This window comes from Brachionichthys hirsutus, chromosome 18 (assembly GCF_040956055.1).
Source record: "Brachionichthys hirsutus isolate HB-005 chromosome 18, CSIRO-AGI_Bhir_v1, whole genome shotgun sequence".
Taxonomy (NCBI): domain Eukaryota; kingdom Metazoa; phylum Chordata; class Actinopteri; order Lophiiformes; family Brachionichthyidae; genus Brachionichthys; species Brachionichthys hirsutus.
The window spans coordinates 280,685-303,755 of NC_090914.1; the positions used below are offsets into that span (position 1 = coordinate 280,685).

At 42.7% G+C, this 23,071-nt stretch overlaps 2 protein-coding genes across 2 annotated transcripts; both read left to right on the forward strand.

Annotated features, from left to right (window-relative positions):
* Positions 1-505: 505 nt before the first annotated feature.
* On the forward strand, positions 506-8,061 carry LOC137907650 (periaxin-like). The gene is made up of 9 exons (XM_068752005.1): positions 506-560; positions 3,476-3,525; positions 3,744-3,854; positions 4,123-4,236; positions 4,355-4,508; positions 4,755-4,918; positions 5,007-6,600; positions 6,772-7,058; positions 8,002-8,061. The coding sequence occupies exons 1-9, from the start codon at positions 506-508 to the stop codon at positions 8,059-8,061; spliced, it is 2,589 nt and encodes an 862-aa protein (XP_068608106.1).
* A 7,040-nt stretch (positions 8,062-15,101) lies between these two features.
* Positions 15,102-16,935, forward strand: LOC137907653 (uncharacterized). The gene has a single exon (XM_068752009.1). The coding sequence runs from the start codon at positions 15,102-15,104 to the stop codon at positions 16,167-16,169; it is 1,068 nt and encodes a 355-aa protein (XP_068608110.1). The 3' UTR covers positions 16,170-16,935.
* Positions 16,936-23,071: the final 6,136 nt, after the last annotated feature.

Below are 23,071 nucleotides of genomic sequence, written 5' to 3' on the forward strand. Positions count from 1 at the left end.
AAATTACCCCACAGATGCAAAATGGCAATGAATGACAATAAATTACCATAAATTACCATAATAATAAATGACTAAGACACTCAATACGTGCGCTGTCCTCCGTTGGCCTCTGTCCGCATGCAGGGTTTCAAACCGAGTTATGTCTCATGCCAATAAGCTAGCTGCCCCCCCCCCTTCGGTGCTGGAGCCAGAAGAGGACATCGTGATCGTCCTTGTCCAGTTAGGTCGATCAATGACACTGAGCAGAGGAGGAGGAGTAGAACTGAGGGATGTGTGTGCCTGCTGGGGGGGGGGCGGCTCCTCCCATAATTAATTTGGCGTGCTGTACTGGAGGTCCATGTTCACAGGACAGGCGAGGGAGTTTCCTTCAGTTGGTGGACGTCTGAGGTGGGAGGCGGCAGCAGCGCTGAGTCTCTTCCTGCTGCGGTTCTAAGTCGGGTCCGTTCCGAACCCTCCTCCGGCCCGGACGGCCCGGACGGCCCGGGGCCTCGCCTCCGCTGCCATCATGTGCGACTGTTTCCATCTGGCCTTTCCCAACTGGCACGCCGCCTCGGATACGGGTGGGCATCTTTCTCTTTTTCCTCTGCCTGCTTCGGAAGCCGTTTCAGTAGGGCAGTGTGTGTGTGTGTGTGTGTGTGTGTGTGTGTGTGTGCCATTTAAAGAGACAGCAGCAGTTTGTGAGCGCTGGTGCTGATGCTGAGTCGTGTTGCAGCGAGAGCTGGGTGTGTCTGACGATGTCGTCATGGTGGATGTGTGTGTGTGTGTGCGTGCACGGCCCCGTACAGCCGGGCTGCGATTGTGTGAGTTGTGTTGTCTCTGGGATAACTGCCCTGCCTCAGTGGTCACCGATGGAACTGCGTCGTCGTGAACGATGGAGGAGCCTCTGTCCGTTAGGACGGGGACGAGGGTCTCGGCGTGGTAACGGCAAACGGCTGCTTCCGGTCACAGTTTGGGATTCGAGCTCTGTGAGACCGGGAAGGACAGAAATGTCTTCTATTGTTTGCTTGCTCCAGATGAGTGTTTTGTGAAACATGATTTTTAAAGGCATTTAGCTGCTATGGGGTCAATTTGAGCGCATCTACAATAATATGAGCCAAGACGCCGCTGCAGGAAACGCCGGTGGACAGAGGTCCAGGTTACATCAAAGACATGATGCAGAACCCCAGACGCAGTCCGGTACTGATGTAAAGAGGGCGGTGTAAGCACTGCTGATTTAAACGAGGCAGACAGAGACAGGGGGAAGGCTTGGCGTCCTGCTCGGAAGCGAGCCAGACGGGTGATTGATCTTCTCTGCAGTGCAGCAGAGCTCGTAGTTTTCCTTTTTTGAATGTGATCAAATTAAATCTTGATTTATTTATTTTTAAACCTATTTTAGAATTCTAGGACATTTAAACAACCTTCATGTCAGCCTGTTATTGTGCTGATGAAAGTGACTAAACGAGGGTTAGGGTCAGTGCCTGAATGCATTTCCATGTTCATGTCAGACACAGCAAACACCGAGTCCAGTTCAGCCCGGGAGGAGCCTGATCTGGTGCCGTCTGGTGTGATGAACTCTGTGCTGATTAACAGATGGAAAGCATGTGCTTTACAGTCACATGTTTGTGTAGGCCAAGCAGCAAATCTAATAGTTTTTATCCTTCACACAAATCTTATTAGCGATTGGATCCAAACAAAGTGGGAGAAGCATGTTCATAAAGTCAGAGAGCTGTGTGGTCTTATATTAGTACCTCTCAGCACAAACATCAGAGACGAGGTGAGAACGACAAAACCATTGTGATTTAAAGTCAGAGGTCTTTTGTTCCTCCTCACGTCAACACCAGCTCTGAGGGACGAGCCGCGCCCAAATCCACAGCTGCAGTTACACCCGAACCAGAACCATGCAGGATGCCCACTGCAGTCAACGGCAGGGCAGAGCGCCAGGCAGCAGCCTAGTGGCTAATCAATAAGTCGAGCATGTCCATAGGCTTACTCTTATTTTGCTTCTACAGTCAGCCAGCAGGGCGACTCGTTATCGGGCATTGAGCAGCGCCCACATGACAAATATTTGAGAAAGGCGTTTCCGTGCCAGTCGTTAGGGCAGTACTGGACATCCGCCTCGACGGAGACGTGAATATCACAGGAACTATTTTATCCATCATGCCAGACGGAATCCTGCATACGCTGTTTTCACGATGACTTGAGACGAGGGACTCGTATAATTCATCTGTATAAATCTGTTTATAAGTTTATAAGCAGCATGGACATTTACCACCCAAAACAAGTTAGTTTTGGGTGGTAAATGTGAAAAAAAAGAAATGAAATGTCCCTTTTGATTCTACTGCATTCGTTTTAATTCATTTTGGAGATTTAAGGTCGAGATTGTCAAATGCGTGATTATTTTAAGACACATTTGGTGCAAAGATTGTCGTCTCTACACAAAAACAACACGAGGACCTTTAGAAACCTTTGGGAGGGGCACCCAGGTATGAGTGCAAGCTTTAAATCCCGCCTCCTTGGTCCCTGAGACGGAACACTTAATGCACTTCTGCAGATACTCTTTTACACAAGGAATATTTGAGTGCAGGACATCGTGTTAATGCCACTTTGGATTATCTCCAGGAGCTGAACACAACTGCAGGTAGGTGAGCTGCCGAGTTCCTCGGAATGGCTGTCAGACAGAAGGTGAGCGGGTGAGCGGCGTGTAACGAGCATTCACACCGAGGCCGTTTCATTTCACAACATGTCTGTGGCTCCGGCGAGTGTAAATCTTTTCTGTCGTTATTTCTGATCCTGGTCTCGATGTACAGTGTGTGTGTGATGAGAGTTTAGGCTGGCACGGGTATAAATACTATTTAAATAGACTAGAGCAGAGAAATGCCCTGACACTGGAATGTCAGCCGACCTCTTGCCCCTCTATGAGCTGTGGCTCCTGGCGAGCAGGTAGACCTGTGAGTGTGGTCTCTGGCGATAACAAAAACACGCTCCACTCATGAGATGTGGAGGACAGAGCATCAGCGATTCTCAAGACATCACTGAGCTAAACGTTTTCATTTGAGAACTGTTGAGAACCCGGGCTTTTTTTAACTCGTCACAAGTAGAATCCTGATGCAATGGACCTCATAGTACTGCGTACGAAGGGGGGGGTGTAAACAGAATCGAGTCAAATTGTGGCTAAGCATTAAAGAGGGTAGTTCTAATAATAATTAGTCAAACCATATTCATTTGGAGTCAGTTGTTGGCCGTCTGGAGAGGCTCAGATAAGAGGCTGCAAAGTCTAATCAGTGGATCAATACAGTGGATCACTTAACAGGAGAAGGAGGCAGCAGAGCCCCCAGGGGATCTCTGCCCGGAAGAACACAAGACATTCCATCTCCGAGTCGGGAGTCAGACTGGATGAAGGTCTCAGTTTATCACTGAAGAGATAGAAATGTGCATTCATGTAGAGGCAGAAAACACAAAAGGAACCTTAGCGAGTTTACTTTCTGCGTGTGAACAGGAGGTGGTCGACGGCTGAGGGGACCAGAGCCCGGGACAGAAGACGACTCGGTGAGTGGGTCATTGGGACTGCATTAGTGGACAGAGAAACAATCTGTGACGGGCATCATGATAAACATATACGGCTCCCGAGCCAAGTCCTTCAATGCTGGTTTCTCCTGGTGGTGAAGGAATGCATGACTGTAAAGGAGTGGAACATTCCTAACAAGTATTGGCTCGGATGACGTGATGGCTCTGCTGTGGGAATAGACTGTTTTGTGTCCTCCAAGGTATGTGACGAGCCCTCGAAGTTCACAGAGGAAGAGAGACCCCGTCCTCAGGGATCCTCCCCCGTCGAGGAGTTTCCTGACACGGACAAATGCACCGACAGCGACAAAGAGGTACCCAGTACCGATAGAACGTCACGGTCCCATTTTACAAAGCATTTTACAAATACAATTAATCAAGTTTTTGACTAATAGGAGAACGTTTGAGATTCCTTGTTTGGGGCCTTAAACCCAAATCGAGAGTACGTGTCAGGAAAGACTCGTGAAATGTAACTGCACAGTGTCGTGTTTGGTAATCTGATGTGTTACTACAAGGTATGTGTTCATATTTGTATGTTTGTTTATGTACAATATTGAGATATGAGGTGTTTTTCTTTACCAGTTTGAAGCAGAGTATGACCCACACCACAAAAGTGGGAGTGGAAAGAAAACAAAGAAGTCTGGGCTTGGTTCCATATTTGAAAAGCGCTCAACTCCAAAGATGAGTAAGCTGAAGGTGCGTCATTCCCTCTGTCATGTTTCTGTAGTTCACCTCAGGCTGTGCTGCAGCAGCGCCTGAACAGCGCCGCCGATGGTCAAATAATCGGATGCTTCCTGCTTTGATGTGCTGGCAGGAAGTGCACACCCCTGAGAGTGAGGTGATAGTGAAAACAACCAGAGATGGATGTGCAGAGGGTCTTGTTTATGGAGGAGGGGGTAAAGAGGGGCTTTTCATTAAAGGAGTGGTCCCGGAGTCACCTGCCTCAAAAAGTCTGGGTCTGAAAGAAGGTAAGCCGGAACATAATCTGGTCCTCTTCTCTCGACATAGGATGGAAACTAAAAATGCTTGAAATAATGCTTCGGTCATTTTTAAACCTGGAAGAGTATTTTGATTTATCTCAAACTCCAAGTACTGATTATTTTTTCCATACAAATGAATTTAAGGAATGGTATGAAGTTGCATGGTCATTTCTTTCAATTAAAAACACGTTTTAAGACTGAAACCCTCAACATATTGTGTTATTGTGTACACAGGTGATCAGGTTCTGAGTGCCACGGTGTATTTTGACAATATGCCGTATGAGGATGCCATTCAGATTTTGGACCATGCTCAGGCGTACAAAGTGAAGCTCTGCTTGAAACGCAAACCAGACGTCACAGAGACTGACCCAGTCATCGAATCTGACGTCATCATCCCTGTGACTATTCTCACGTTGTCTGCTCAGACTCTTTATGCTAGGTAGCGCTGAGGCTAAACTAACATTTCATATTTCTGTTGCTCAACAGGAGGAAGAGTTTGATGCTGCAGAGATGAGGGAGCAAGGAAAAGCTAAAAGGCGTGGTGATGCACGCATTTCATGGCCGAAGTTTCCATCCTTAGGAAAAGGACGGAAGTCCCATTTTACAAGATCTCACAGTTCCTCAGAGGCTGATGAGCAGAAAAAGCTTGAGCTTAGCCCGACCACAAGTGACACAGATTCACCTATTAAAACTCAGGAAGCTCTTAAAGGTAAGAAGAGGCGTAAAATAAAGCTCTCTGGTCTGACAAAGTCTGGACGCATGAGTCCATCTGAAGAACAGTGCCTTGAAAGCCCATCAGGAGAAACTCTGGAAGACTACACAGGAGAGGAACTGAAAGTAATGGAATTCTTAAGTCTTGACCAAAATGATCAAAACCTGATTAAACCTCAAGTTGTTCAACACAAAGTGGAACTCATCAATATAAATAGCTCTTTGAAAACAACAGACATAACTGTGGCCCTGGAAGAGAAAGAAAGCCAATCTGGTGCCAAGTCCCCTGATGGCAAGAAAAAGAAGAAAGAACGGTCTGAATTCAAAATGAACATTTTGGGAAAGGACAAACTTCACAAGAAAGAAACAAAAGCAAGATCATCCCCCAAAAGGCTGAAAACACTTGGTGCAAGTATTGAGATAGCAGATCAACCCGACAATGGAAGATCCGATGTCATCCCAAGTTCTCAGTCACAGAGAAATCAACTAAAGATCGATCCCAATACGGAAATAAAGGTCATTTCAGATGTAAGTATACCGAAGGTGGAACTGGAAGTTCCATTTCTGAGCAGATATCCACCAAAAAGTGAAGAAAAAATGAAGAAAGCCAAGGATGTTAAACAAGAAGAAATGAAAGCAGGACCATCGTTCAAACTGCCCAAAATAGGCTTCAGTGACATTGTCACCGAAGAAACAACACAACAAATGAATGCAAATGTTGAAGGGGAAGGGAGGATTATTAAAATTGAGCGGCACAAAACACATGGAACAGACATGAAAGATCCTTATGAGCAACTGTCATCCAGAACACGACTTCCCAAGAGAGAAGAAATAGAGATTCCAGGTATGGAGGACATTTCTACGGGAATCACAGCCAAAGGATTTAGAAATCACAACGCTCGTTTTATGGGACGGCACGAAGAACCTCAAGCTGAAACTGTACAACTACTAATTGATGTTGATAGTGTGAAAGAGGCAGTCTCAAAATTGCCTGGATATAAGCTGCCAAAAGTCGACACATCAGGAGTACCTATTCCAGAAGAAATTACTGTGATAGATGCAAATGCACAACGAATATCGGTGAAAACACCAACTAAAGTTGTAGATACCAAAACAAAATGTGAGACGGCCTTCACTAAGTTTGACACAAGTGTCTCTCCAGACAGCTCCAAGACATCGATGAAACTACCAAAGTTCACACCTGGCGACTCAACATCAGAGGAGCTTTTTGAGACCAAGGTAGATTTAAAAATAACTGAAATGAAATATAAACCCAAGGTCTCTAAAAGAGAAGACATTGTAATACCTGGGAAAGAGAGTGCACGAGATGGAATTATTCTTCAGGCTAAAGCCACTGACAAAACACTCAGTCCAAAAGAATCTGAAAGGAAATCAAGGAAGGCAAAGATGACCTCTGGCTTTGGGATTGCAAAGCCAAATATAAAAATACCGGACATTGGAATTGATTTGCCAAAACAAAGCATCTCTAACCAAAAAGATGGCACCCTTAAGGTAGAAGAGACTGTTGTCTTCCATGAAGTAAAAACCGGAACGAGGAAAGGCAAGGGGCAGATTGGAGGAGTCATATCTGATGTCAAAATACCTGAAATTGATGGCATTGAATACATTGATTCAACAGGTGGTTCACCGGCCAAAACAGATAGCGGTATCCCATTCACAGGTTTTGGTGTTACTCTTGATGCTACAAAGCCAAATGCTGACATCTACTTTCCAGAAATCAAAACTAAAGTACAAGATATTGATGCTCAGGAATACACATTGAAACAACCAAAATCTGAAGCAGTTACTACTTATATCACTGCGACTGTACGAGATACAGATGGAGACGTAAACGTTGATATGAAAGAGATTAAAAAAGCTGAAAAAGAGGGAAAGGGTAGCAAATTTAAAATGCCACATATTGGCATATCCATGCCAAAGGTGAAAGGACCTCAAAACAATTTGAGCTTATCAAAAACAGATGTTGATGTCCAACCACCAGAAGTTGAAAAACCTGAACTGGAAATCAAACCTTTGCAGACTGAGGGTGAATTTGGAAAATTGGAAATCACAATGCCAAATGTGAGGGGCCCTGAAGCTGAGCTAAGCTTCTCAAAGAAAGACAGCAATGCTTCACACGTTAGGTCTCATGCAAAAATCCCAGAAGATCCCAAAATGTCTGTGGATATTAAACAACCAGAACATCAAGCGTACATTGATGTGCATCGAGGTGGAAAATTTAAAATACCAAAATTTGGAATATTATTGCCAAAAGTAAAAGGACCTGAAGCTAAAACAGAACTCAAACTTTCTGAAGCTGAATATATAGAACCTGCCATTAAAGCAGACGCCAAAGCCCAAGAAAGTGTAATTCTTCAAAAGGTTGCTGAAGAACGACAATCAAAATTTAAGATTCCAAAATTAAAACTACCAAAATTTGGTTTTGTTTCTCCAAATATCTCTGCGGATGTACCCGATATGGATGAAGACTTCAAAATGGATGGAACTCATATTAATATTCATGAAGAGGAGCTCGCAATACCCACTGAAGCACCAAGCGCTGACTTTCAGGGTTTCTCGATAGATGGTCCTGAACAGGACGGAAAAGGAAGCAAGTTTGAAATGCCACATCTGTCTATGCCAAAGGTGAAAGGTCCTAAACTTGATTTTAGCATATCAAAGAATGAAGCAGATGCCACCTCACCAGAGGCGAAAGCCAACGTAATATTTCCAGAGGTTGATCTCGGTGGAGTACATGGTTCAATTACAGACAGAGAAATGGAAGTCCCACAGAGTAAAGTTAAAGAAAAACTACCAGAAGATCCAATGACAAGAAAACCACCAGAGTTAGAATTAGAAATGGATTCATATGGTGGGAAATTTAAGATGCCAAAGTTTGGGCTCAAAATGCCAAATGTAAAAATCCCTCAATTTGATTTAAGCTTAGAAAGAACAGATGACGAATTATCAGGGAAAAAAGCTGATATCAAAATTCCAAAAGTGGATCTTGGAAAAGGAGTTGTTTTAATTCCAGAGACCATGAGAGAGGTTAGAATTCCTGGAGTAGAAAAACCATCTTTGAAAACTGATTATGAACTTGATGCACAAGAAGAAAGGTTCCAAAAATCAAACTTTGGAGTCAGAATTCCAAAAATAAAAGGGTCAGAATTTCATTTGAGCTCAGAGAAGAAAGACATAAACGTTGAAATACCACGGACAAAAGAGGAAGTAAAAATTTCAGTTGCCGAAAACATGGGTGTCCATCTTGAACATCTGTTTAATGATGAAATCTTGAAGTTGCCCATGTTAAAATTACCAAAATTTGGAATGAGTACTCCAAGTGCCACTGACTTACGTTTATCAAAGAAAGATGTAGATGTGACAGTACCCAAACTCCCTGATGTTGAACTGGAACAACCTTCTGCTGAAGTAGAAAATAAAGACCCTGAATTCCAGGTTACAACAAAGTCTACAGAAAGATCACCATTAAAATTCAAGTTGCCCACATTCAAACTACCAAAATTTGGAGTAGGTACTGCAAGTTCCACTGTGGAAATGCCCAATACAGACAAAAATGTAAGAATCGATGGGCCAGACATTAGAATTCCGGAAGAGATTGTTAGTGTTGATATTGCAGCACCCAGCATTGAAGCCAAAGGCTCAACAATACATGTGCAAACTCAAGGTACTGAAGATGAGGGGCAAGGAAGCAAGTTTAAGATTCCAAGTCTCAGCTTTTCTCCACCAAAAGTAAAAAGTCCTGAGATTGACTTAAGTTTATCAAAGAAAGACGTAGATGTGACAGTACCCAAAGCCAAAGCTGAAGTCAAACTTCCTGATGTTGAACTAGAACAACCTTCTACCGAGGTAGACATTAAAGCCCCTGAGTTCAAGGTTACAACAAAGACTACAGAAGAATCACCATCAATATTTAAGTTGCCCACATTAAAATTACCAACATTTGGAATAAGTATGCCAAGTTCCACTGTGGAAATGCCCAATACACACCAAAATTTGGAAATCAATGGGCCAGACATTAGAATTCCGGAAGAGGCTCCCACCATTGATATTACAGCACCCAGCATTGACATCAAAGGCCCATCGATACATATGAAAAGTCAAGACACTGAATATGAAGGAAAAGGAAGCAAGTTTAAGATGCCAAGTCTCAGTTTTTCTCCACCAAAAGTCAAAAGTCCTGAGATTGACTTAAGTTTATCAGAAGAATCACCATCAAGATTAAACTTGCCCACATTAAAATTACCAAAATTTGGAATAAGTATGCCAAGTTCCACTGTAGAAATGCCCAATACAGACAAAAATCTGAAAATGGATGGACCAGACATTGAAATTCCAGAAGAGGTTCTCACCATTGATATTGCAGCACCCAGCATTGACACCAAAGGCCCATCGATACATATAAAAAGTCAAGACACTGAATATGAAGGAAAAGGAAGCAAGTTTAAGATGCCAAGTCTCAGTTTTTCTCCACCAAAAGTCAAAGGTCCTGAGATTGACTTAAGTTTATCAATGAAAGACGTAGATGTGACAGTACCCGAAGCCAAAGTCAAACTCCCTGATGTTGAACTGGAACAACCTTCTACCGAGGTAGACATTAAAGCCCCTGAGTTCAAGGTCACAACAAAGACTACAGAAGGATCACCATCAAGATTCAAGTTGCCCTCATTCAAACTACCAAAATTTAGAGTAGGTACTGCAAGTTCCACTGTGGAAATGCCCCATATGGAAAAAGATGTCAAAATGGATGGACCAGACATTGAAATTCCAGAAGAGGTTCTCAGTGTTGATATTGCAGCACCCAGCATTGACACAAAAAGCCCATCGATACATATGAAAAGTCAAGACACTGAATATGAAGGAAAAGGAAGCAAGTTTAAGATGCCAAGTCTCAGTTTTTCTCCACCAAAAGTCAAAAGTCCTGAGATTGACTTAAGTTTATCAGAAGAATCACCATCAATATTAAAGTTGCCCACATTAAAATTACCAAAATTTGGAATAAGTATGCCAAGTTCCACTGTGGAAATGCCCAATACAGACAAAAATCTGAAAATCGATGGGCCAGACATTAATTTTCCAGAAGAGGTTCTCACCATTGATATTGCAGCACCCAGCATTGACACCAAAGGCCCATCGATACATATAAAAAGTCAAGATGCTGAAGATGAGGGGAAAGGAAGCAAGTTTAAGATGCCAAGTCTCAGTTTTTCTCCACCAAAAGTCAAAGGTCCTGAGATTGACTTAAGTTTATCAATGAAAGACGTAGATGTGACAGTACCCAAAGCCGAAGTCAAACTCCCTGATGTTGAACTGGAACAACCTTCTACCGAGGTAGACATTAAAGCCCCTGAGTTCAAGGTCACAACAAAGACTACAGAAGGATCACCATCAAGATTCAAGTTGCCCTCATTCAAACTACCAAAATTTGGAATAAGTATGCCAAGTTCCACTGTGGAAGTGCCCAATACAGACAAAAATCTGAAAATCGATGGGCCAGACATTAATTTTCCAGAAGAGGTTCTCAGTGTTGATATTGCAGCACCCAGCATTGACACCAAAGGCCCATCGATACATATAAAAAGTCAAGACACTGAATATGAAGGAAAAGGAAGCAAGTTTAAGATGCCAAGTCTCAGTTTTTCTCCACCAAAAGTCAAAGGTCCTGAGATTGACTTAAGTTTATCAATGAAAGACGTAGATGTGACAGTACCCGAAGCCAAAGTCAAACTCCCTGATGTTGAACTGGAACGACCTTCTACCGAGGTAGACATTAAAGCCCCTGAGTTCAAGGTCACAACAAAGACTACAGAAGGATCACCATCAAGATTCAAGTTGCCCTCATTCAAACTACCAAAATTTAGAGTAGGTACTGCAAGTTCCACTGTGGAAATGCCCCATATGGAAAAAGATGTCAAAATGGATGGACCAGACATTGAAATTCCAGAAGAGGTTCTCACCATTGATATTGCAGCACCCAGCATTGACACAAAAGGCCCATCGATACATATGAAAAGTCAAGACACTGAATATGAAGGAAAAGAAAGCAAGTTTAAGATGCCAAGTCTCAGTTTTTCTCCACCAAAAGTCAAAAGTCCTGAGATTGACTTAAGTTTATCAGAAGAATCACCATCAAGATTAAAGTTGCCCACATTAAAATTACCAAAATTTGGAATAAGTATGCCAAGTTCCACTGTGGAAATGCCCAATACAGACAAAAATCTGAAAATCGATGGGCCAGACATTAATTTTCCAGAAGAGGTTCTCACCATTGATATTGCAGCACCCAGCATTGACACAAAAGGCCCAACGATACATATGAAGAGTCAAGACACTGAATATGAAGGAAAAGGAAGCAAGTTTAAGATGCCAAGTCTCAGTTTTTCTCCACCAAAAGTCAAAAGTCCTGAGATTGACTTAAGTTTATCAATGAAAGACGTAGATGTGACAGTACCCGAAGCCGAAGTCAAACTCCCTGATGTTGAACTGGAACAACCTTCTACCGAGGTAGACATTAAAGCCCCTGAGTTCAAGGTTACAACAAAGACCACAGAAGGATCACCATCAAGATTCAAGTTGCCCTCATTCAAACTACCAAAATTTAGAGTAGGTACTGCAAGTTCCACTGTGGAAATGCCCCATATGGAAAAAGATGTCAAAATGGATGGACCAGACATTGAAATTCCAGAAGAGGTTCTCACCATTGATATTGCAGCACCCAGCATTGACACAAAAGGCCCATCGATACAAATGAAAAGTCAAGACACTGAATATGAAGGAAAAGAAAGCAAGTTTAAGATGCCAAGTCTCAGTTTTTCTCCACCAAAAGTCAAAGGTCCTGAGATTGACTTAAGTTTATCAGAAGAATCACCATCAAGATTAAAGTTGCCCACATTAAAATTACCAAAATTTGGAATAAGTATGCCAAGTTCCACTGTGGAAATGCCCAATACAGACAAAAATCTGAAAATCGATGGGCCAGACATTAATTTTCCAGAAGAGGTTCTCAGTGTTGATATTGCAGCACCCAGCATTGACACAAAAGGCCCAACGATACATATGAAGAGTCAAGACACTGAATATGAAGGAAAAGGAAGCAAGTTTAAGATGCCAAGTCTCAGTTTTTCTCCACCAAAAGTCAAAGGTCCTGAGATTGACTTAAGTTTATCAATGAAAGACGTAGATGTGACAGTACCCGAAGCCAAAGTCAAACTCCCTGATGTTGAACTGGAACAACCTTCTACCGAGGTAGACATTAAAGCCCCTGAGTTCAAGGTCACAACAAAGACTACAGAAGGATCACCATCAATATTTAAGTTGCCCTCATTCAAACTACCAAAATTTAGAGTAGGTACTGCAAGTTCCACTGTGGAAATGCCCCATATGGAAAAAGATGTCAAAATGGATGGACCAGACATTGAAATTCCAGAAGAGGTTCTCAGTGTTGATATTGCAGCACCCAGCATTGACACCAAAGGCCCATCGATACATATAAAAAGTCAAGACACTGAATATGAAGGAAAAGGAAGCAAGTTTAAGATGCCAAGTCTCAGTTTTTCTCCACCAAAAGTCAAAGGTCCTGAGATTGACTTAAGTTTATCAATGAAAGACGTAGATGTGACAGTACCCAAAGTCAAACTCCCTGATGTTGAACTGGAACAACCTTCTACCGAGGTAGACATTAAAGCCCCTGAGTTCAAGGTCACAACAAAGACTACAGAAGGATCACCATCAAGATTCAAGTTGCCCTCATTCAAACTACCAAAATTTAGAGTAGGTACTGCAAGTTCCACTGTGGAAATGCCCCATATGGAAAAAGATGTCAAAATGGATGGACCAGACATTGAAATTCCAGAAGAGGTTCTCACCATTGATATTGCAGCACCCAGCATTGACACAAAAGGCCCATCGATACAAATGAAAAGTCAAGACACTGAATATGAAGGAAAAGGAAGCAAGTTTAAGATGCCAAGTCTCAGTTTTTCTCCACCAAAAGTCAAAGGTCCTGAGATTGACTTAAGTTTATCAATGAAAGACGTAGATGTGACAGTACCCGAAGCCAAAGTCAAACTCCCTGATGTTGAACTGGAACGACCTTCTACCGAGGTAGACATTAAAGCCCCTGAGTTCAAGGTTACAACAAAGACTACAGAAGGATCACCATCAAGATTCAAGTTGCCCTCATTCAAACTACCAAAATTTAGAGTAGGTACTGCAAGTTCCACTGTGGAAATGCCCCATATGGAAAAAGATGTCAAAATGGATGGACCAGACATTGAAATTCCAGAAGAGGTTCTCACCATTGATATTGCAGCACCCAGCATTGACACAAAAGGCCCATCGATACAAATGAAAAGTCAAGACACTGAATATGAAGGAAAAGGAAGCAAGTTTAAGATGCCAAGTCTCAGTTTTTCTCCACCAAAAGTCAAAGGTCCTGAGATTGACTTAAGTTTATCAATGAAAGACGTAGATGTGACAGTACCCGAAGCCGAAGTCAAACTCCCTGATGTTGAACTGGAACGACCTTCTACCGAGGTAGACATTAAAGCCCCTGAGTTCAAGGTTACAACAAAGACTACAGAAGGATCACCATCAATATTTAAGTTGCCCTCATTCAAACTACCAAAATTTAGAGTAGGTACTGCAAGTTCCACTGTGGAAATGCCCCATATGGAAAAAGATGTCAAAATGGATGGACCAGACATTGAAATTCCAGAAGAGGTTCTCAGTGTTGATATTGCAGCACCCAGCATTGACACCAAAGGCCCATCGATACATATGAAAAGTCAAGACACTGAATGTGAAGGAAAAGGAAGCAAGTTTAAGATGCCAAGTCTCAGTTTTTCTCCACCAAAAGTCAAAGGTCCTGAGATTGACTTAAGTTTATCAATGAAAGACGTAGATGTGACAGTACCCAAAGCCAAAGTCAAACTCCCTGATGTTGAACTGGAACAACCTTCTACCGAAGTAGACATTAAAGCCCCTGAGTTCAAGGTCACAACAAAGACTACAGAAGGATCACCATCAAGATTCAAGTTGCCCTCATTCAAACTACCAAAATTTAGAGTAGGTACTGCAAGTTCCACTGTGGAAATGCCCCATATGGAAAAAGATGTCAAAATGGATGGACCAGACATTGAAATTCCAGAAGAGGTTCTCAGTGTTGATATTGCAGCACCCAGCATTGACACCAAAGGCCCATTGATACATATGAAAAGTCAAGACACTGAATATGAAGGAAAAGGAAGCAAGTTTAAGATGCCAAGTCTCAGTTTTTCTACTGCTCAAATTGATGTTGCATCACTAGAGGCCAAAAAAGAAGTCTCTCTAGTAAATGTTGATGTCCAAGGATCATTGGGGAATGCTTCAAATAAAGAGTCATCTACTGTTGAATTTGATTCAAACATGAAAAAAACAAAATTTTCTTTACCTAAATTTTCATTTTTGAAGTCAAATGTTAAAGCACCTGGAGTCAGTGCTGAGCATCCACATCTTGATATTTCACTTCCGGAAGGAGAAGTTAAAGTTAAACAACCTGTATTTGAAAGCAAAGCTCCTGAGCTCCCTGAACTTCAAACTAAGTCTTTAGCCAGTGTGGAAATGAAAGCTAACGATACTGAAAAATTCAAAATGCCAACAATGAAAATGCCAATATTTGGAATTGCTGCCTCCAATGTGACTCCAGAAAGATACGATGAATATGAGGGATTTAAACTTAAATTAGATGATTCCCGCCATGCTAAAATTCCAAGTGAACCTGAAATACCCCAAAATGAAACTGTAAGTGTGGGTCTGAGCTCTCCGACTAAATTTAAACTGCCTTCATTTACAATGCCAAAGCTGAGTTTCTCAATGGCCAAATCAGAAGATGAAAATGCCCCCGTTGAAGCTGAATACAAAAAAGACCAAAGCAACCAGGACATTGAGCAACAAGGGCAGAGTAAATCACCCAAAATCTCTCTGGCATCATTTGGCGAGATCTTCAAGAATTTTGAGGTTGAATTTGATGTTCCAACGGCAGACAAAGAGGAAGAAATTATTGAACTGTCAAAGAAAAATAATGAAACGAATGCGGATAGTGGAATCCAGTTTGAGTCGAAGGAAAAGGAAGCAAATACCAAGCAAGATACTCCACAAAGCCCTGAGAGGACAGGCTGGTTTAAGTTCCCTAGGTTTGGCCTGTCTTCTCCCCCAGAAGCTGCCATGACTTTGCAAAAAGACAAGCTAAAGAGTGATAAGAGCCCAGGAGGGGATGCAGGGGGTGAGGAAATAAGTTCCACCTGTTCTGTCCAGTCATCAGATGCCTTTGCTGATTGTAGCTCTGCAATGACAAGTGAGTATGTCGGCCTGTCTTCATCTTCTCCAACAAAGGTAACTGTGAAATATTCTGATCCCAATGCTACTGGAGGTCTGGAGGAGATGCACAGTAACATTATTACTTCCGCCACCAGGACTCAACTGATCTCTGTTGAGCCCAACTTGCCTGAGAAAATCACCATTCTCACATCGGGAGTTTCATCTTCATCGGAAGACACACTCAGACTGGAATCTGGAAAAATACATGTCAGCAAGTCAAATATACAAGCGACCCCAGAAGCACAGCAAGCCAACTTGCTACATGCTGTCCAGATGCAGTCAGCTGGCCTTCCTCCAAAATCAGATGGTAACGAAGCAGCATCGTGGACCGTCACAGATTCACAAACTGGCGAGAGAACAGTCTATGAGAGGCATTTAGTTCAGGAAACATCAAGTGAAGTAAGTGAAAGCAAAGAAACAATTGTTATAACCAAACAAATCACACGTATTGGTATGTTTGATTCTTGTGAGCCCATCTCAGATGAAACGGCTTCATCCATTCAGCGACTAAGAGACAATGTGCACGCCGAGAAAATGAAGTTTTTTGATGGAGCAAAAAAGTGAAAGACCTTGACCTAAATTATATTCTGTTTCTGAAAGTCACAGTGGAAGTTTAAGGAGCATAAATCATGTGACAGAAGGGAGACAAAGAAAATGGTTGAGTCCAATGAAAGGTGAAGTTAATGTGCAGCTGGTAATCGGGTGAACTTCACTGTGTGGTTGCGTGTTGTCAACCTAAGAATTGATAGATTAATGGATTAATTAAATGACACAAGTGTTTAAATTGTTAATAAGCTGTGTAACTGCAGATAAAGACAGGGCTTTCTATGTCTTTGCTTGTTATGGTACAAAAGTAAAATAAGCCATTTCTTTCCAACATCAAAATGTATAATATCTTATACATATTGTTGTTTGATAGTTTTTAATGCACAATATTGATTCAGCTTACTTGTGTGCCTCTTTGTCGACACATTAACAATGTATTTGATTTGAAAACAATTCATCTGAACGAGACTGTTGCAAATATTTATCAACTTTATCTGCCTTCCAAAATGTATTTACGACATTTGGAGTGTAAAATTAACGTACAAAAGTATATGACAGCAAAAGTGTTCCCAAGTATCTCCAACATATTCCTGTTGCTGTAACTGAACATTATTAAGAAATAAAACAAAAACAAAAAAAGTGACGCTGAAACGAAGTGCTCAAACAGTGTACTGCTGTAAGTATATTTTTCATTAATATTTTGCTTGGAATCTAATTTGCTACCGTAAAAATATATAAACAAATATCTTATCTTTAATAGTATATTGAACTTTACTGTACCAAGTGGGACTATTAAATGGCTTTTAACTGTCTCTGAAGATGTATTTATTTACTGCCTCTCTCTGAGTTACGTATATCCACTACATTCAGACCATGAATGCAAGTCACTATTTCAGGACAATTCTGGTCAAAATACCACCAAATTGTGTTCTTCTGAATTATTCTTTTTAGTTACATTTTGGTTATCCTTTGGAAATTTTAACATTTAAAATTACAAATGTTTTTAGTGCATTAATCATATGATGAAAGGTTTAATATTAATGTGTATAAAAAAGGAATAAAGAATTCAATACTGCCCTATTAACCATTAATAGATGTGCACACTAGATGGAGTCATTTTACACATTTTTATAATCATCAACCATCTTCCATCCTCTGCACACTGGTAGTTAACTTGATGGCCATGTTGTGTTTGACAGTCCTTACCTAATGAGAGGTGAAGGATTTCAAATTCAGCAACACCTGAAACAGGAGCTCTGTCATTGCATCTGGCTTCCTCTATGGACTCTGGAGGGGTGTGCCATTCGTGACCCATTTCTACAACGTTGACCATCCCTGGACCGGTTCAGAAACAGACCAGGAGAACACTAGAGACGTGGTGATAATTACAGATCAGTATCCCTCCTCTCTGTGGGATGGACATCATGGGACACTGGCTGCGACTCTGATACAATATCCTCCCGAAATCGAAATATATTTAATACAGAGCGTTTCAGGTAGACAGCACACGTCACATTCACCCATTCACACCTGCTCTCCAGGTATTTGCTGCGATGTAGACTTTAAGTCAGTCTATTCATTTTATTAAAATGTGCTTTACTAATTTTAGCTTGCAGAGGTGTTTTTCATGGTTTGAAATCTATACGCTAATGCTTCTGAAATAACTACGTTTTAACAGCGGCTTTATGATCATATTTCCCTACAGCAGTAACGTTCAGTTCAGACCACTTTACGAATAAATAATAATAATAAACTGTCTTTGCTAGCAAAGAGCACGAAACAAAACCTTGTTTTATTTTTGATAGTGACCATTATATTACTCGTCACTAACTTTACTTAAACGTTATATTTAATAGTCTTATAGCAGGAGAACCCCCCTGTCTTTAAATTAAAGATGTGGCCTCACTGTGTGACAGTAATGTAAATTCAGCTAATCGCTAAAAACATTAGCATAACGTCAACCAATCGTAGCTCGGCTGACTTTGACCTAGTTTCGTGCCGCCTTCGGGTGCTGCTCGGAAATGTGAGAATAATTAAGATCATCGGTTCAACGCGAGTATTTAATCGGGAAAATACGGTTTCTGACGGCTCACGGAGAGAGATGGCAATTATACAAACTTCTTACCAGATTTAAATGAGAAGACAGATTAACATTAGATGTATCTGAATAACAGAGAATGGCATGATTAACCGTATGTTTGAAGCGTATGGTTTAATCATGCCATTCTTTGTTTTTCAGATTCACTTCATCGAGGAGGTTATTACTGTTCTCTACACTATAATGTTCTATAAAGGCTCGCTTTTGACCTTCAAAGTGTATTTAAATGTATTTAGATTATTAGTTCAATATATTATGACGTATTATAGTAGTATGGTAATATTTCTTCACTGAAACTAAGTCATAATATTTCCGACAGTCATTGAATGCAGCGCGGACCTCACTGCGCATTCTCTGAATATTTCACCGCTCGTGAGGCTCGCGCGCCCCGCCGCCTGTCGCCCCCAAGCCCGCATCATCATCATCATCATCATCAGCAGCAGCAGCAGCAGCAGCAGCAGCAGCATCAGTGTGATGAAGCAGCGGCGGCCGGAGACCCTCCTGCTCTGAAACACGAGATCAGCCTGCAGACAGGTGAGGAGCTTCTCAAGCACTCTGGGACAGGTAGACACGCTTCTTGTTCTCAAACAGGAGAGGAGAAGCTGCTTCTCTTCATTTCACTAAAGTAGCAGAACTGAACGAGCAGCGAGTGACAAATTTAGATTAATTAAAACAAATAAAACCCACCTCACCTGTGTTTCTATATGAGAGTAGGTGTATTTAAATCTAATAATACTCTGATACCTGCAGAACATATCATACCTGTTTTGTGCCAGTCAATGTTTGAAATACATACAACAAAGTTTTTATGCCATTTAAACATCAACTTAGAAAATAGAACAGAAAAGAATTACAAATGAAACTACACCACAGAAGAGCAGTGGAACATTTCATAATGGTGAAGAACATCTCTACTTTGGCTGCTTTTCGTTTTCCTTCTCGTGTCCTTGGGCTGGTAGAACCTGCTGGGTTCGTCCACGCAGCCTGTGGTGGAGGAGGTGATGTTGCTACTGGCTCTGATTTAGCAGCAGCGATGAATAACGTGATTTAAATTCGGCATTATTCCACCCACAGACACAAAAACAGAAGAATGGACCCGCTAACAGCACTCGTCAATACCCCCAAATCAGCTGTCTGCCCCACGCACTCAGTAAAGAGCACTACTCAGACAATCAGAGGCCCACAATCTCAACCGCTCATCCCCATGGCAACAGCAACTGCTGGTGTGATTGTATGTTAAGTGTTACTGATAACTTGTCACATATCAAGACAGTCTATCAGAGAGAGAGAGAGAGAGATCATCCAGCCATGAACTAATGCCCTCCTACAGGGTTTATATTGATCACTGTTATTGATTATCTACAAGCATAAAATGATCAGAATCCTCCATCACAGGTCCGTTTCACTGAGGAAGCCAGTCGGTAGCATCGTCCCTGTTAATTACAACTAATATTCATGTCGGCATAGTTTCATAAATCCCGTTATGAACAGGACCGAGGTGATGAACTCTTTGGAACCGGGTTCCGAGGACTTCAGCGCTGGTGGATCAGCACCGGCGGATCAGAACACGGTATCCTTCAGGTGTGTGTGATTATTTGTGTAGATCATACCTGTGTTACAGCTGAGCACGAGGGATTTATGTTCTCAATGTAAGGTGTGATCGCTGAAGGAAGACTAAAGAGTGAGCGCTCATTTTTAACCCTTAGATGGACGTATCTGACGGTCATAATAAAATGACAGTTGAATGTTTCCTAATCCAGTTAAACGTCTTTCGTCCCCGTGTGTGACAACAACAGTTCTTACATGAGCCTCACTCAGATCTTCCCAGATACCCATGAAAGGTATCCCAAGTTATCCAAGAGGCTTCCCTCCATCGTGGTCGAGCCGACGGATGGAGCTGAGGTGGAGAGCGGGGAGCTCCGCTGGCCGCCGGAGGAGCCGAGCTCCCCGGACGCCCCGGCTGAGGAGCAGACTGCAGGTGAGTGTGCTGCAAAGGACGGAGGTTACGCTTCTTACTTATGTTAGATTTGCGTGCCGTTGCAGATGAGGAGCAGTCAAACGTCGGCATGGATGAGGAGGCTTCAGGTGTGGAGACGCAGGGCTCCAACTGAACCTCCTCCCACTGTGGGTGTCCTGTAGGAACGAGGAGGCCCCCAGAAGGGTTCCGGCTGCTTGTTGGGAAGGAAATGAAGCCAGAGTCCTGCTGCCGCCTCCTTACCCACATTCTCAGAAGGTGTTCTTCATCCTCAGTGATGAAGGAGGCGGCTGTGACATCTGGAGTCTAAGAAACATGATTGACGGCAGCGACTTGCCAGCTTGAGATTATTTATTTTGGCTGCTTTTATTCTCCTTCTGGCTGCTGTCTTTCATTCTCGGCAGGAAACATGTTCTTATTGTGCTTTAAAGTGCAGCGACTTCGTCTCTCTCTGATGTAACTCACATTTCAAGCTTCATGATTTTGTCTGAATGGTTTTTCATTTGATTAATTAAAGCGGAGCCCCGACTCCAAGTCCTCACCGCCCAGATTCCTGTCAGCTCACATCCGATTCTAAATGCTGTGAAGATGAAATGTCATCATTAGCGACTCGCCTGCACACTCACACGAGGTCAGGTGAGCTTCCATCGTCCACAAACAAAACCGTGTGGCAGCATTTTCCTCCTGAAACAGAAAACTGAAAAAAGAGTCAAATAACCAAACGTGAAATGACTCTGAAAAGCTCCAGAAGCCCTGAGATCCAAAACGGACCAGAAAAGACTCTTAGCACTAACCTCTAAGCTGAATATGAATGAATGAATATATTTATTAGATAGAATGTTAGAGTACAAGTACAATAAATAACAGCATTAGCACACCTGTATGATGCACAAACTGAAACATCTGGACGCGAGGCGGTGACTGAATAAAGAATGTGGCGTTTTAACTGTGTGTGACACGACTGAAGATAAAGAGAATAGAATAGAAAGCCTTTATTGAGTGCTGCTCCGTTTGGTGCTTAGCTACAATATAAAATACAAATAGCAGTGGAAAAAATAATCAATGAACTTTCCACCTGACGTTTGGTGATGTTAGTCCGACTTTGTAATAATAGCTGTGATGTTTTGAAGGACAGTATCTGATTCATCGATTTCGGTGACGTCATCGTTTGTAGGCGTTAAAGGACGTTTGATTTACGGGCAGTTCATCACAGATAGAAGTAAAACCAACAAGAACATTTTAGACGTGTTTTTCTTCACATACATATTTTTTAAAATCTTGGAAGCATAAATTATTGCACAAGTAATAAATATTTGTAGGATTTATTGTCTCTGTTGTTTTTGTTCTGCTCAAAGTGAAGATGTGGTTTTGGGAACGAGTCTGGTGCAGAGGGGAGGCAGGTGTGTGATCACCCCCCCTACACACACGCGCGCACACACACACACACACACACACACGCTGACACACAAAGATAGATGAATTGGTGTGTGTTGGGTGTCGTATGCTCAACATCATGATGCTAATTCTCCTGTTCCTTTGTGTACGCTTCATTCATGTTCAGAAGAAAGCCCGAAGCCGGAGGCCACTTGTTCCTCTGCGTAGCTTTTACCACGGCTATCAGAGCCGCCGAGCTGTGCTTGATGACTTTCATCTGATGGCTTCAATCAGTGTTCATGATAGGGTGAGGTATCTCACGGTAGGGCTGCTTTAAACGACACATGAAGTGATTTCAGAATCGATCTCGGTTTCCACCGAGCCGTCGTGCTTCCTCTGAGGAAGAGCGCCTTCACAAACTCGACTGTTGCTTTTACAGTCGTGACTCAGGCTGAACGCTTGCCTCCATCTTCCTGCTTTCACAGAGTGTGATCACAGAGGCTGCGCTTGTTATTCATCATTACACGACCAGATGTTCACAGAAGAGCCTCTTCACTTGTTTGGGAATCATGTTCTGCTCCAACATGCAGCACTCTAACCTTTTCTATGAATAGTAAATGCCACTCTAATCAATTTTAGATGGGGGCTCTGCAGGGGGAGCACAGCGTTGGTTGGGGGGGCTGCAGGGTTTTATAAAGGAGTGCGTGAGGAGGTTCTACATCTATATAAATGTGACTCTTTAGAACCATGGCGGCCCAAAGGCAGCCTGCACCACCTGCCGGGCCTGGACCTCTGGCTCCGCCCACAGGTCAGCATCGTCAGAGAATCCAAGAAAGGTGTGATATGACGCAGACGGCCACCCCCGCATTAGTTTACCACATGGTACCTCCCGGAACCTCTCAGGTGTTCTCAGCTGGCTGGAGGACGCTTTTAGACCGAACACCCTGGGGAGAGGGGAGTACAAAAAATAAATCAACAAAGCAAACAGGAAGGGAATAAGGTGCGTTTAAATCACTTCGTTCCAAGTCCGGAAATGTGGAATCTCAGATTCTGACTTGGGGTCACGGTCACGGCGGCCTTTGACAATAATATATGTAATTCTCCTCATTCACGCCTGATTGGCTCGTCATGTGATTATCAGAACATTTGCATTTAAACCCGCTCCAGCAGCAGAACAGAGGAGTCCGTCTCCAGAGCTGGACGTCTTCAACCATCTTCAGCTGTGTCCAGCTGTCCAACCGGACCTGGTGTGGTGAACCTGGAACACCTGAGGGAAGGTGTGATGAGGCCTGAGCGCTGCCAGCAGACCAGCAGGATGATTCTGCTGCTGATCTTTGATTGACGGGAGGACGCCTGCCCGGAGATCGGGCGGCCGACTTTCACAGGCTTGACAGGAAGATTTCATCCACACAACCTGATTACGTGTCTCAGTGGGGGAGCAGCCTCGAGGGTTGTGTTCAGTCCAGTCGACGG